The sequence below is a fragment of the Suncus etruscus genome, chromosome 5 (assembly GCF_024139225.1).
Source record: "Suncus etruscus isolate mSunEtr1 chromosome 5, mSunEtr1.pri.cur, whole genome shotgun sequence".
In the NCBI taxonomy this organism is placed as follows: Eukaryota; Metazoa; Chordata; class Mammalia; order Eulipotyphla; family Soricidae; genus Suncus; species Suncus etruscus.
The window spans coordinates 92,286,965-92,303,207 of NC_064852.1; the positions used below are offsets into that span (position 1 = coordinate 92,286,965).

At 39.5% G+C, this 16,243-nt stretch overlaps 1 protein-coding gene across 2 annotated transcripts in view; it reads left to right on the forward strand.

The window, feature by feature from the left end:
• The window catches only part of OLA1 (Obg like ATPase 1), a 185,255-nt gene that overhangs the window by 31,526 nt on the left and 137,486 nt on the right, over nucleotides 1-16,243 (forward strand). For both annotated transcript variants that reach the window (XM_049773463.1, XM_049773464.1), the window contains one exon: nucleotides 11,164-11,307. In XM_049773463.1, the coding sequence (XP_049629420.1) occupies nucleotides 11,164-11,307 (144 nt within the window). The remainder of the gene's footprint in view (nucleotides 1-11,163; nucleotides 11,308-16,243) is intronic.

A 16,243-nucleotide genomic window follows, 5' to 3' on the forward strand; every position in this document is an offset into this window, starting at 1 on the left:
CTTTATGTATCCATACACAGAGCACATATTTGGTAGGAACAATATGATCAATTAGAACACCTGTATCTTTATTTCTTTTCTGATTTTTTTTTTTTCCCATTTTGGGTCATACCTGCCATCTCTCAGGGGTCACTCATGGCAGGCTCAGGACCATACGGGATACCAGGGATCGAACCCTGGTCGACAGTGTGCAAGGCAAATATCTTACTCCGGCCCCATACCTGTTTCTTTTGTGTCCCACCACATACAAATATATTTTTGAGATGGTTAGTAAGTAGCTCCATTGGCTTCTTCATACAAATTTGGTTTTCATACATCGAGAGTTCCTGGAATTTTATCATCACCTGAAACAAAAAAAATTTTTTTTCTTTGGTTTTTGGGCCACACCCGGCGGTGCTCAGGGGTTACTCCTGGCTGTCTGCTCAGAAATAGCTCCTGGCAGGCACGGGGGACCATATGGGACACTGGGATTCGAACCAACCACCTTTGGTCCTGGATCAGCTGCTTGCAAGGCAAACACCACTGTGCTATCTCTCCGGGCCCCTGAAACAAATTTTAATGTAGACAAAAAGCCCCTTTTTTGTGCATGTATGCAGCAGTGCTGGATATTCCAAGCCTTCCACGTGTGCCACTGCTTCTTCAAAGGTTCAACTTCATTAGTGCCATTGCTTTATGGTTGTATCTTGGTGGCCATTCTTTCTAGTCACTCTCTGTCTTCGACACACTCGTATTTGGGAAGTGATGATTGAGGATGCAATCTTGAGAATTTTAAGAAATTCAGGATTTGGATCATTTGGGATATCAATGATTAAGTATTATGACTTTGGAGATTGTGTTTTGAGGTTGTTATGATTGGCACCAGGACATACAATGACACTGTAGTTCCTCCCAAAAGGCATTTGCTGTGCAGATGTTCAGATTTATTAATCTCTTCAGATTTTGCTTTAGATTTTTTATTAGACATTATTTGTGAGTTTCTTTGTGAGAATGTACTATTTTAATTGTTTTGGATAAAGACTCACAGACATATCGCAAGGCATCATTTGAAATAAATTTTCCCCTTCCCTTGGTTGTAGAAAGCCAAGATTTGCACCCTAGTCTGTTTTGTTTCCTTATGAGTGCACTGCAGCACTGCTATGGGATCACACCTGGGCTTTGTTCACTTAACAAAGTCAGGTGCTATGTCATGGCGTCATATTTCAGCCCCCACACCGTGTGTGTTTGTGTGTGTGTGTGTGTGTGTGTGTGTGTGTGTTTGTGTTTGTGTGTTAGCCTGAGTGGAGATCCAGTTTTCTTCAGAGGCTGTTCGGATCTCTATGCCTCTTGGGATTTCTAGCACTGTTTTCTGTGAGTGTGGAGCTGCAGGCGTGGCCTCCTGTGCCTAGGATGTGCACTCACGTGGGTGTAGATGCCAGATCACTTCTTGGAGGTTTCCTCTTAGCCCCCACATTTGCAGATCCCTAGTCTCTTCACGTCTGCATTTATATAGTTTTTCTTGCTTAGGACAAAAGCTCAAATCTACTGTTGGCTTTTGCACCTTATCCAGAAGTAGAATATTTTCTTTCCCAAATTTGACTTGGGGATAATCTACTTGCTTGCTTTACAGAATTTTCTAAAATCTCAATTTTGTTGATTGCATTCATGTGGTGTCATTTAATATGTTCTCTGTTCCTTATGGTTACTACATAGTAAGAGTCAGTAAAGATTTGAGCATATTAATTTCAAACAATGTTTGACTAGATAATTTTGTTCCTGTATGGTATATTGAACGCAGAACCTAATACAGGCAAGTGATAAGTTTATTTTTATGTCAAGAAACTTGAAAGAGGGGTTGCCCAGATAGCTAAAAGTATATGTTTTTTATTCAGAACCAGGGAACCAAATGGTTTCCTGAGCACTGCCAGGTGTGACCCAAACACCTCCTTTCCCCCAAAAAGAAAACTTTAAAGACAGTTGAGGAGATAACTTAAAGGACTGGAGCACATACTTTCCATATTGAAAGCCTGGGTCCCCTCCTCATGGTCCCATAGCACTGCTCAGAATGACCCCGAGCACTGTAGGGAATATCTCCTAAGTCAACTAAGAAAAAGAAACTTTTTTTCTAAATCATTTAGAAAAATGATTTAGGGGCCAAAGTCATAGTATAGTGGGTAGAGCAGTGATACTTGCACACGACTGACCCAAGTTCAATCCCTTGCACCCTACATGGTTCCCTGAGCTTGCTAGGAGTGATCCTGGAGTGCAGAACTAGGAGCAAGCTCTCTCTTCCCCAAATGACAAAAAAAAAAAAAAAAAGATTTAGTTATTTCTGTTAGGAAGTATTTTAGTTTCTTACCCCTTTAAATTGCCATTGATGGTAATTACCAAGATCCATCAGAGGTTGATGGTCCTATCTTAAGTTTTCTGTTCTTTATTATTGACTGGAATGTATCTATAAAATGATCCATCTGTTTGGAAAATTTCCTGTTAAAAATTGTAATTCAGGGGCCGGGTAGGTGGCGCTGGAGGTAAGGTGTCTGCCTTGCAAGCGCTAGCCAAGGAAGGACCGCGGTTCGATCCCCCGGCGTCCCATATGGTCCCCCCAAGCCAGGGGCGATTTCTGAGCACATAGCCAGGAGTAACCCCTGAGCGTCAAACGGGTGTGGCCCAAAAACCAAAAAAAAAAAAAAAAAAAAAATTGTAATTCAAGTGAGAGGAATACAGTAACAGTATTCCAAAGAATCACTTAGCATCTGTAAGTGATGGCCAGAGATGTTTTTTGTTTTGTTGAGCATTATTAACAGTTCTTGGAAGTGAAGTTGATTTATTATAACCTAGCAGGGGTCCTCAAACTTTTTAAACAGGGGGCCAGTTCACTGTCCCTCAGACCATTGGAGGGTCTGACTATAGTAAAAACAAAACTTATGAACGAATTCTTATGCACACTGCATATATCTTATTTTGCAATGAAGAAACAAAACAGATACAAATACAATATGTAACTGTTCTTATTGATGTTCACATTGATATAACTTTGGTTATTGGGCTAGCTTAAGCCAGTTTCATAATGACTTTGATAGGATTCTTTTTTCCCTTTTTTTTTGTGGGGGGGGGGAGGTCACACCCGGCAGTGCTCAGGGGTTACTCCTGGCTCTATGCTCAGAAATCACTCCTGGCAGGCTTGGTGGACCATATGGGATGCCGGGATTTGAACCACCGTCCTTCTGCATCTAAGGCAAAACACCTTACTACTGTGCTATATCTCCAGCCCCTTTTTTCCCATTTTTAAAAAATTTGTTGAGCTACCATGAAATAAAAAGTTACATATGATTGAGTTTCAGTTGTATAGTAACTGAACAACCATCCCTTCACCAAACTACACTTTCTGCCATAGGTGTCCCGTTTCCTTTCTCCCCTCCCCCCCCCACCTGCCTCTATGGCAGACAATGGTTTTTGTTTGTTTTCATAGGGTGACACCTGGCTCTGCATTCAGAAAGTACTCCTGGCAAGATTGGGATGCTGGTGATTGAATCTGGGTCATCTTAATACAAGCAAATGTCCTACCAGATGTGCTCTTGTTCCAGCCCTTGACACTTTTCTTTTTTAATCTTTTTAGACACTGGTTTGCAGTAATGTTACTGAAAAGGGATTGTGCTTATTACTTTCCCTCCTTTCACCACCCAGTTCTTGCCAAGAGCCATCACTACCCATAATTATTGTCATAGTGGTCCTTTCTGTGACCTAACTGCCCTGTCTCAGTTTTGAAGCAGCTTTGCTTTCCTTAGTTTCTGTAGTCTTTGGTATTCTTTCATGTTTTTTTTTTTTTTATATCCTTCAAGTGAATGCATTCATTCTGTCTGTCCCTATGAGTCATTTCACTCAGCATGATACTCTCCATACTCATCCATGTATCAGCAAATTTCATGACTTCATTACTTAATGGCTGTTCCTTTTAGTACATGTACATGTACTATATTGTGCACTTGGGCTGTTCCAAGTTTTGGCTATTGTGAATAGTGCTGCAATGAACATAGAAGAGCAGTGTCTTTTCTGCATTGTATTTTTTGGGTCATTAGGGTATATTTTTAGAAGTAGAATTGCAGGGTGATCTAAGTTCAATTCCTAGTGTTTTGAGAGAATGTCCATGGTTTTGATAGGATTCTATGATTTTTTTTTATTCCTTGTTTTCTTTTGGGGAACAGTTTTGAGACTTGTTCTGCATATTTCTTATCCTATTTCTCACGAAATCCTGGTTGCTTTTTTTAGGGAGCCTCCCCTTTGTACATTGTTGGACCTGGAATTCTAAGGTTCTCCAGAGTTACTGCAATGGTGCTGGGGACCATAAAGGTTTTATTTGGGTGCCAGCAATATGAGAAGATGGAGTAAGGAACTTGGGGGACTTGAGCCTGCAAGAGATGTGTTCCACCCCTTTGAGCTTTCTCCTTGGTTTCCTTGGTTATTTTTAATGGATACTAATTAAATCTCACTCTGGATGTGAGTTCTTTACACACACACACACACACACACACACACACACACACACACACACACACGATACTATTATGGGGCTGGATCAAGTATAGAGAGTAGGGCGTGTGCTTTGTATGTGCCCAATCTTGGCTTGATCCTTAGCATCTATATAGTCCCTTAGCCTCATTGAAAGTAATTCCTTAGTGTGGAACCAGGAGTCAGCCAGAGCATTGTGGCCCCCCAATAAACTATTATATGTTAATAAAATTTTATTTTAAGTTTTGGATTTTGTTGAAAGTAGGTTATAGATTTATAGTATGCAGGTTATTTTAGTCCAGGTAATTATATTTATCTTACCATGGCTGAAATTAAGTTAGCTCTAGTGACTTTCCTCTTAATTGTCATTCTTAAAATTCTGGGATTCTGACCAAACTTCTATGATTTATGAGAATGAATTCTAAAGTCAGTATTATTCCGTGTTGTTTAGCTTATACCTGAATCTAGTTTGCTGGTTCTGAAACCCTACTTCACAACAGTCATCACCTGAGATCTTCCCTTCACTCTCTTTCACTTTTCCTCCTTATTCCTTCCCTCCCATCCTTCTCTCCCTCCTTTTCCTCCCTTATTTCTTCCCTCCCCTCTTTTTTTCCTCTCACCTCAAACATCTCAAAGCATATGCTCTACTATAATCAAACCCAGGTTCAAAGGTCAATTATTCAAGAGATAAGGGTTAATGCAGCAGCGAAGAGTTTTATTTGGGTGCCAGCAATATGAGAAGATGGACTTCCTGTCACCAGAACCCCATTATTAGGAGATATAGGTTTATATAGGGCCAATTTGGAAAGTAAATTAGAATACATTTATGGTTGGGCGGGGCTTGGGGTGGTTAGGTAAGAGTGAATCAGTCCTGTCTTAAAACAGTTTTCAGACAGGTTTCAGCAGCTAATGAATCTTTGGAGAGGATGGTTTGTTCCTTATAAAACCCTGAGATAGATTGTTTAAACATTGTCTCAGGGTCTGCTTCCTAACTTTGAGGAATCTTTCCAGGACAAGAACTGTGTCATTGTACAGCAGGTTGGGCATTTGCCTTACCTGTGGCGTACCCGGGTTTGATCACTGGCATCTCATATGGTCCCCCTAGGCACTACCAGGAGTTGTAGTAACCGCTGAGCATTTCTGTAGTGCTCCCCATCCACCCCCCCCCCCCAACCCAAAACAATCTTGGACCTGCTGTTAGCTCTTTCCCCCTTCTTCTGTAACTGGCCCTGGTTTAGCATTTAACATACAATGTATCAGGACATCTCTCAAAATTCATAGATAGGATAAATGCCAAGGGTGGGAGTATGGGGAGCAAGGTATTTGAATTTTGGGCCATTGCCAGAGTGTTTAGGCTGTTTATTGGCTCTCTGCTCAGGAGTAATCCTTAGTAGTGCTCCAAGGATCATATGTGAGCCGGGATAGAACCAGGATTGGCTACATGCATGGCAATCTCCTTACCCCCATATATTCTGTTCCTGCCCCAGTTGGACTCTCTAATGCTTGCTTACTTGTAGTCCCACAGAGCCTCATCCCTGACCTGAGAGGTTATTTTTAAAGCCTATAGCCAAATCAAATTTGTGTTCTTCACCTATAATATAAAACACCTTAATTTGTTCATTATTCTCTTGTAAGGTTCTTGGTGTTTAGGAAAGGGGTCAGGGATTACTAGCTAGGGTGGTAGTGCAAAGGTCTTTGCATGCCAGAGGCATGGTTCTGGGGTTCCCAGACTGCATTACCCTCCAGGCATCATCAGGAGCCACCCAAGAGAATGGAGTTGAGGGTATCCTCTGCATTCCTCTGGGTGTGGCCTCAAGCAGTTCCCTCCCCCAAAAATAAGAGGAAAAAAGAAAAGAACTGGTTCCTTTGCTAAAAGTTCAATCGCATGAGTCAACTGTAGAATTTCTTCTAATGAGTATAAGCTTAGCTTTGATCTGCTTTCTTGTTTGTTTAGTGCTGGGTATCCACCCCAGAACCTTACACATGCAGGGCCTAGCTTTACTTTGAAGTAGTTACTGTATTTTTCACTCTATAAGATGCATCTGACCATAGACACACATAGCTTTTAGATGAGGAAAACAAGAAAAAATATTCTCAAGCAAACAATACTATGGAAGATACAGGAGATGGCAGTTGGAACAACCAGCCTGCGAGGACAAAGTATATATTACAGTAGGCTGGTCCACAGCTGGTTAAACACATTTACCTTTTTTTTTTTTTTACATCAGCAAATAAAAAAGGGGCCAGAACAATAGTGCAGCGCTATGGCGTTTGTCTTGCAGTTGGACCTCAGTTCGATCCCTGGTGTCCTACATGGTCCCTAAGCCAGGAGCGATCTCTGAGTGCAGAGCCAGGAGTAACCCCTGAGCGTCAGGCCTGTACTCAGAAATCGCTCCTAGCAGGCTCAGGGGACCATATGGGATGCTGGGATTTGAACCATCGTCCTTTTGCATGCAAGGCAAACACCTTGCCTTCATGCTATCTCTCCGGGTCCCCCCCCCAATTTTTTTTTAAATACTTTTTAGTTAATTAAAAAAAAGTCGTGGGGCCGGAGAGGTGGCACTAGCGTAGGACAGACCGCGGTTCGATCCCCCCGGCATCCCATATGGTCCCCCCAAGCCAGGAGCGATTTCTGAGCACATAGCCAGGAGTAACACCTCTGCGTCAAACGGGTGTGGCCCAAAAACCAAAAAGAAAAAAAAAAAGTTGCAGCAGCAATCAAATACTTTTAAAGGAAAGCTCGGTATGTGACAGTGAAAGTGTGTTAACCTGATTGTTCATACTATGTAGTATGTCTGAACAGTAAAGGGGACGTAACACTGCGGATGTCAAGTAGTTAGTATATGCTCTTTTCCCCTGCACTTAGGCTTCAGCTCCAGGCGGCTTTCTCTCTATAAGCTGCACAGACATTTCCCCCCATCTTTTGGGAGGGAAAAAAGTACATCTTATGGTATGAAAAATACAATACATCTTTTAGCTCTTAGACACCATCTTTCCTGTTATTGTCAATTTTAGTTCACCCCCAGTGGTGCTCACGGTTACACCTGACTTATTTTGGGGGGGGGGGGTTGGTCCAGCTGGTGCCAGGGACTAAACCTAGGCCTCTTGTATGCCAAGTATATTCTTAATCATCTGAACTATCTCTCTGGCCTCATCTTTGTAGGAGTTTAGAAAGAAAATAACATTCATTTGTAATTCTATTTTAACTTAGTCTTTGGACTTCTTGAGTGTTCTTTAGTTATTAGATTCGATCCAGATGAGCCAGGGAAATAGTTCAAAGGACCAGACCGTGCTGTGCCTGTGAGAGCCCCGGCACATGCTCCCAGCAGCTCCAATGGGAGTGCCCCCCAGTACCTTCTTACTCTCCCCCCCCAATTTTTGTTTTCATTGTAAACATTTTCCAGAGTTAGATAGTAAAAATCTCTTAGTTTATGTGCAATCAGTAGCTACTTCATTAATTTCTTTCTTTAAAAAAATTGTATGTAGCATCATTTTTATATTTTACTCATGTATCTATTCTCTTCTAAAACAAGGAAAAGTCACTGTACTGATTGTTTTTGCTGTCCACAGCAGTGATGAGAGTATAACAGAAAAAGAGTACAAAAAAAAAATCATCATATCTTGAAAAATCTCATTTTCTATTTTACTTTGGTTTTAGCACTATGATCTTATGATTAAAAAATGATATTACTCTGGGAAGGACAGCTAGCCATAGGACCCCTGGGCTGACCACTTAGTCCAGGCGAGCATGATTCCCCCCACACCAGGCGGGTCTTCAGGGCCACGCCTGGTTAATCGGGCCCTGGGAGGAGGGGGTGAGAAATTCCTTCCTAGGCATCCAAAAACTACAGAGGCTTGGTTGGGCTCAGAACACTCCGAATGCCAGGATTTCTTGGTGTGTTTGCCTGGTATGTTGGGGGCTCTGGGCAGGACAGCTAGTCATAGGACCCCTGGGCTGACCACTTAGTCCAGGGGAACAAGATTCCCCCACACCAGGCGGGTCTTCAGGGCCACGTCTGGTTAATCGGGCCCTGGGGGGAGGGGGTGAGAAATTCCTCCCTAGGCATCCAAAAACTACAGAACCGCGCGGGGGCGTGTACTTCATGTACTTCATGTATTCAGAATATTCCTTATTCTTATGTTATGTTTTCCATATACAGAATGTTTATTTTGTATTCTCTCCTTTCCCACACCCCTACAAAGCTCTTTTTTACTCCTTAACTCTCTATCCCCCCCTCAAACATCACTAACCTACTTTACTCTTTTTAACTTCAGTAGTGTACAATCTTAATCACAGTCCAAAGCTGTGCATTGTGTGTGACAACCCCAAACTGTTTCAAGATACATAAAATGGACACTTATTTCTTTAGACTATTTTGTGTTTTTTCTCTTACAGCTATAATTCTTACTAAATGTTATCTTATACAGTGATGATTCTAACCACTTTTTATCTTCTCTTTTTGAGCTGTTTAACAAGGAATTTTGGTGGAAGAGTCCCCCAGTTTAATGCTTATGATTGAACCATGTCTTGGGAATCATTGTAATTGTTCTTATGGCCCCCATATGCGCCAATAACACCATGTGGCATTGCTTCTTATTTGCATAGGCACATTAAAATGGGAAAATAGTATAAATACAAATAAGATCCTATCTAATAGAGATTGGAACACACAAATCTTGTAGTGCAAAGGGACCTTACACCCTGAACATTGACATAACGACCTGGCACAGACCTCAGAAGAAAGGGCATATTCCATTCTCCCCTGAACCAGGAAAGCCATCCACGAAACATCCAGGCTGGTCTATAACATCTCCTGGAAGCAATCCTCTACCACGGAAGACCTACACTGCTCAGACTTCGACCTGCTCAAAAGAGACTTCCCTTAACACTTAGAAGACTTAACAACAACAACGACCTGCTTACAGGACAGGGCTCCCTGCATTGCCCTTTGATTGTGAGGTGAAAGGAGAGGATGCTCCACATCCTGACTTCAATGTAAGATATGCAGATTCCAGGATCTTTAATACAGAAACATGATACCAACAACAGAGACTGTGTGAAAAATAAAAGTGTGTTGGCACTACAGACAATGTATTGGATTGGACGATCTAGCTTGCCTGGAGCCTAGACTTTGTCTTGTGCCAGGAAACTTCAGGGGTCTGGTCTCTTTGTACTTAGGCCAACGTTATTTCTTTCCATGTCCCTCATATTTTGGTGGGCCTATGCAAACAACAATTGCCACTCTAACACCATTTTTACTGTGCTCCTTTGACTCTAATCCTTAAAAACAACTCACTTAAAATTTGAGGTTAACTTAAGCTAATATGCATGTATATGGAAATGTAAGAAAATACTATGCCTGTAATGTTTAAGGAGTTACATAAGTTTTATGGCTTTAGATTGCCTTGTGTACTGTTAAGAAATATTATAATGGGTTACAATCTGGGGACTTGAAGGACAAAGTAATTGTACATGGATTCTGTCTTATTTATCTTAATGTTCTTTGACTGAAATTTCAAAGTTAAGATATCAGCAAGGGGACTTCTGAGAATTATGTTATGGGTGATTGTCCTTCCACTGTAACTTTACCATGTCCTCTTTCTTTGCACCCTTGTTCTCATAATTAAAAATAAAAATTAAAAAAAAATGATATTAATGAACTGGAATTCTCTGACCATATAGTCTCTATTATAAAGCCTGTCTCGAGTACAGGTGTAGGGGAGTGGGGAGGAGGGAGATCTGGGAAATTGGTGGTGGGAATGTTGCACCGGTGAAGGGGGGTGCTCTTTACATGACTGTAATCATACAACTATAATCATGTTTGTAATCACGGTGTTTAAATAAAGATAAAGAAAAAAAATAAAACAATTATACTTATATATTCAAATATAAAAAAAATAATTAAAATAATTAAAAAACTAGGGGCCAGAGTGATAGCACAGTGGTAGGGCATTTGCCTTGCATGCGCCAACCCTGGGAAGGGACCCGGTTCGATTACCAGCATCCATATGGTCCCCCAGCCTTCCTGGCAATTTCTTAGTGTAGAGCCAGAAGTGATAGCTGAGCACTGCAGGATATGGCCCAAAACCCAAAAAGTCAATAAATAAAGTTAAAAAATAATTAGAAAACTAGCAACTATTTCATTCATTAATGACTTTTAAAATTTACTTTATTGACAAATATTCTTTATTAGATTCACAATTTGAGAATTTATCAATATGCTTTATATACTAAAAATTAGAAGATTATGTGGGTTCCAGTCTAGGTTACCTAGTAGAGAATGCTTGCAAAGTGATTGACTTTAAATGATATACTTTTCTGCATTAATGCCAGATTTCTTGATACTAGACTTAGGGTGAAGTGTTATAGGCATGTGTTTTAACAGGAATGAAATAGGAGCTGTGATATGATGCAAAACTCTTGCTGTTATTTGTAGCTGATACTTTGGGGGAAATGTCTTTCAAGTTCCACATAGATGGAGATAGACACATAATCTAATTATAGAGAGCTAAATTATTACAAATTTTATACCTTTATGTTAAAAAGAAAGTATTCTCCATTCTAGGTTGTTTTTTAGTCTTTATGGATCTTATATTTGAGCATTGAAATTGTAGTGAGATAATTTCTTCTTAGTGTTAACCTAAAAATTGATTGAGGTTGTTTTTATTCATTTTTAGAAAATCTACTTTCTTCAATGTATTAACCAATAGTCAGGCTTCAGCAGAAAACTTTCCATTCTGCACTATTGATCCGAATGAGAGCAGAGTACCTGTGCCAGATGAAAGATTTGACTTTCTTTGCCAGTACCACAAACCAGCAAGGTAAGGAAATCTTTGTCATTATTTGATAGTTCTATGGGAACTGAGTAAATATATGTAAATGATGATTCAATTCTGTGAAAGTATTTCTCCAATTCATGTATGATTAACATTGTAATTCTGTATAAAATAATACATTAATTTCGGTGATTATAAAGATAATGTAGTAAGATGGCTTAGTGGAGTTAAAGCACTTATAGTGGTCACAGGTTCAAACCCTGGTGCTGCCTGCCCAGATGTGAGGGAAAAAATGATAATAAAGTTAGAGGAATGATATAATCAGCTAAGACATTATACTTTTTATATGGGCATTATGAAATAGAGGAAATATTTTCTATGAGTCTTGCTCTTTCAAGCAAATTATGTATGCGTACATTCATAAACTGTGTGAAATGGAAAATTGCAAGGTAATCGGTTATTTCTGGATGAGATTTTCAGATTTTATATCTTTTTTTAATGTTTGAAGTTTTTATGTCAACCTTGTATAAATGATATCTTTAGAGAAAAGCAAAGTTTTTTATTAGGAAGAAAATAAATTGTTTCATTTTAGGAAGTTTACACAGTATAGAAATGTATACAAAATTAAAGCTACCTATACTTCTTTTACTTTGAAAACAACCAGTATGGGGCCGGAGAGATAGCATGGAGGAAAGACATTTGCCTTGCATGCAGAAGGATGGTGGTTTGAATCCTGGCATCCTCTATGGTCCCCCAAGCCTGCCAGGAGTGATTTCTGAGCGTAGAGCCAGGAGTAATCCCTGAGTGCTGCCGGGTGTGACCCAAAAACCAAAAACCAAAAAAAAAAAAAAAAAAAAAGAAAACAACCACTGTAAATATTTTGAAGATAGAGCTTTTCCATATTTCTTTTCTGTTTCCAAAACTACAGTATTTTTTTCCCTTGAGATACTATAAATGTTTTATAGAAAAAAATGCAGCTAATTTGGGGCCAGAGAGATAGCATGGAGGTAAGGCATTTGCCTTTCATGCAGAAGGTCATCGGTTCGAATTCCGGCATCCCATATGGTCCCCCGTGCCTGCCAGGAGCAATTTCTGAGCATGGAACCAGGAGTAACCCCTGAGAACTGCCAGGTGTGATCCAAAAACCACCACCAAAAAAAAATGCAGCTAATTTAATTTTAAATGTGACAGTTGCATTATTCATAGTTGATAACTGATTAATATTTATTATATATTCTTTTTGCTTCACTACCTTAAATATGCTGATTAAGCCCCAAGTTCCTCTCTCCATCCTGAGCTGTGCTGACTCAAGACGTACCTAGTTACCTCTCCACATTGGCACTTGGATGATTAGACACCTAGACTGGATATATGTCCCAGATGAACCACTTGACCTCACCCTGTCTTGTGCCAAATTTGTTTTTCCTAAGACTTCTTAGTAATAAACTCTGCTTTATAAATTGCTTAAGCCAAAGACCAAGCAAGAACCTTGATTTCTCTCTTTTCCATCCCTGCATCCTCAAATCCAGCAATTCTGTAAATTCTGTACAAAATTCTTATTCATTCAGCTCTCCAACTTTTATCCCTTGGTTTGAGCATTACTCCAAATACTGTCACATAATAATGGTGTGATTCCATCTTCATTTATTGACATTTTATTGTATGGAAAAAATTTCTCATCTTCATATACTTACAGTGTTATTCAATTGGTAATCTTCTGTAGCCACTGGATATATTTTGGATGGTTTCCCTCAGATAGACTTACTAATTTCCTCTAGCTGAATTCTGTAGTCTTTAAAAATAACTGTACTATCATTTCATATTTTTTTAAAAGCGGCACAGTGACACATAGAATGCTTGTGTAATTTTTATCCTGATTTCTATGTATCTTTAAGTTGCAGACATAATGTATGCTATATCAGACTCTAATTCTTCATTTTATATTGACTAGATATGCAAGACATGTACTCACATAACCACAATAAATCATCAAAACCAGGGCATTAGCATTTATCCAGTATTGCTATCTTAATCATAGATTCCATTTAGATTCCTTCAGTTGTCTTAGTAATAATATGTTTGTAAAAGGACTGAGATCCAAAATGAGATCATGTTATTATTTTATCATTTATTTTATTCATGTTTAATTCCTTTAGCCATCTTCAATCTGAAGCAGTTTCTTCTGTTTTTCATGGTTTTCACTACTTTTTAAGGATATAACCTAGTAAACTTCGTTGACTGTCCCTCAGTTTAGTTTTGTTTTGTACTTCCTCATGATTTAGTCATTTCTGCCATCACATAGAAGTGATGCTAAATGCTTGACACTGCATTGCATCCTATCCGAAGGAACTCAGTGTTGAGTTTTCTTGTTATTACATAATATAATATTCATCATTTGGTTCATTGAGTCTTAGAAAATCTTACATCAAAGAAATTCAGCTTTGAATGTAAGGTTAATAATTATATGGTACTTGCCAATTAATTATATATATATATATATAAAGTATATAAATATTCTTTTCTTTATAAAATCTTCACCCAGTAGATTATTATTCTTTCCTGGATTAGTAAAGATGGTGCTTTATTGTCATCCTTATGTAGTACAGAACTTCCATTTGTCCATGCTTATTTATATTAGTGTGGACTAATGGTTTTATTCTTAAGAGATATTTTTTGTTGTTGTTGGCTTATTTTGGGGTCATATTCAGTGGTGCATTTCTGATCACTTGGTACCAGGGATTGAAACTAAGGCTCCTGCATCCTCTTGAACCATCTCCCTGGCCTGGAGTTAAGTTTTACTTATTGCCAAGCAAAAGGCTTCTGCTTTTTTCATTTAACATATTCCAGCCATTCTTTATCCTCCTTGCTCTGTGGTATAACGGCAGGATCCAGATTCATTTATATTTTTCTTGCCTCAGCCTTGGAGTTAGTTATTTCACTGAGTTCTGATTCCTTTATCTTTAGAAATAAAACGTCTGAACGTTGTTGTGCTTCTGGTTGCTGGGTTGTTGCTTGTCTTGTACCATCTCAGTGTAGCTCTCGAGTCAGAATGTAAATGCATAGCGATGTACATGCACATACACTTTATCTGTATTTATCTGACTTTGACTTCACTTTCAGTTTCAGTCCCACATTCCAGGACTTTTATTTTTTGCCTTTTCTACTTACTAGCTACTGTAATTCTCAATATACTTACTCTTAGGTCTGTCTCCCTTTATAGCTTAATAAAATTTTTTTTTTGGTTTTTGGGTCACACCCAGCAGCGCTCAGGGATTCCTCCTGGCTCTACGCTCAGAAATCACTCCTGGCAGGCTTGGGGAACCATATGGGATGCCGGGATCCGAACCAACGTCCTTCTGCATGCAAGGCAAACGCCTTACCTCCATGCTATCTCTCTGGCCCCTATAGTTTAATACTTTATTTATTTATTTATTTATTTGGTTTTGGGGCCACACCCGGCGGTGCTCAGGGGTTACTCCTGGCTGTCTGCTCAGAAATAGCTCCTGGCAGGCACGGGGGACCATATGGGACACCGGGATTCGAACCAACCACCTTTGGTCCTGGATCGGCTGCTTGTAAGGCAAACGCCGCTGTGCTATCTCTCCGGGCCCAGTTTAATACTTTATTTTAATTGAATTGTTCTGTCATTTTATAGGTAGGTAGGCTTCAGGTCCTCCACATACCCTTGTTGGTGTGGGGCTGCTCTCATTTTGCAATCTAACCTAACATTCCAGCCCCAGCCACTGCTGTGTCTTCTTTCTTGACTCCAGTCCTCTGTGGACTTTACCACTGTTGAATTGCGTGGTCAGGCAGCACTGTGGAAATCTTTTACCTATGAAGAGTATATCAGCAATAGTAAAGTTGCTAACAAAAAACTTTTCTTTTTGGTTATGGTGGGGATTGGGGAATTGGTTTCACACATACAAAGGTATGTATTCTACCACTGAACTCCATCTCTGGCCAACAGTAAAGTTCTTGGGCTCTAGCTTTGTTGAAATATTAAGCAGTGAGGGATTAAATCCTCAAAACATTCTTGCTTTTAATTACTATGGAGTATTGAATAGACAAATGCCTCTATAGAAATGAAAAGATGAATGAGACCCCATCCCAATTTTTCCATGACTTAATTTTGCTCTGTTTATAATTAAGTAAATAAATATTTTAAAAGGCAATCGTTTATATTTTTCTCTTCTCTTTTACCTTCCACCCCCCTGACTTTCTCACCTTACAAGCTCTAAATTATTTATTTATTTATTTGGTTTTTGGGACACACCCAGTGACGCTCAGGGGTTACTCTTGTCTATGTGCTCAGAAATTGCTCCTAACTAGGGGAACTATATGGGACACCAGGGATCAAACCAAGGTCAGTCCTGGATCAGTTGCTTGAAAGGCAAACGCCCTACTGCTGCGCTATTGCTCTGGCCCTAAACAATTTATTTTTTAAAAAATGCATGGTGCTAGGGACTGAACCCTCTTGGGCCTCATCCATGTAAAGCTTGCTTTATTGTTGGAGTATATACATTAGCCTCAATTTATTTTTGGGAGTGGAGCTCCCAAATATGCTCAGCTGGTTTGGGGACTACTCTCAGTGATATTCGACCCATCTGCACAGATAATTCAGAGCTTGACTTGTAGATGTTCAGATCCATCACCATAACAGTTAAAGAATCTTTATCTTGGATAAGAACTTTGAAGGTATATTCAGCAACTTTCAGATATGTAATACAATATTGTTGACAATAGTTGTTGAGCAGAACACCTCTATGACTGGAGATATAAACACTTCTGAATCTTTCCCTTATTTCACACATGGCCAGAGCCTTTATGCCCCTGCCTGTTAACTACCTTCAGGTGCCTTGTTCAGCTAGTGTTTGTGTATGTATGTGTATCCTGGTGTATTTTTGTCATTTGATAGTGAAAGTAGCTTTATTTGCTTATTATTTAATTGTCCATTTTTAAATGACCAACTAGCTTTGTAACC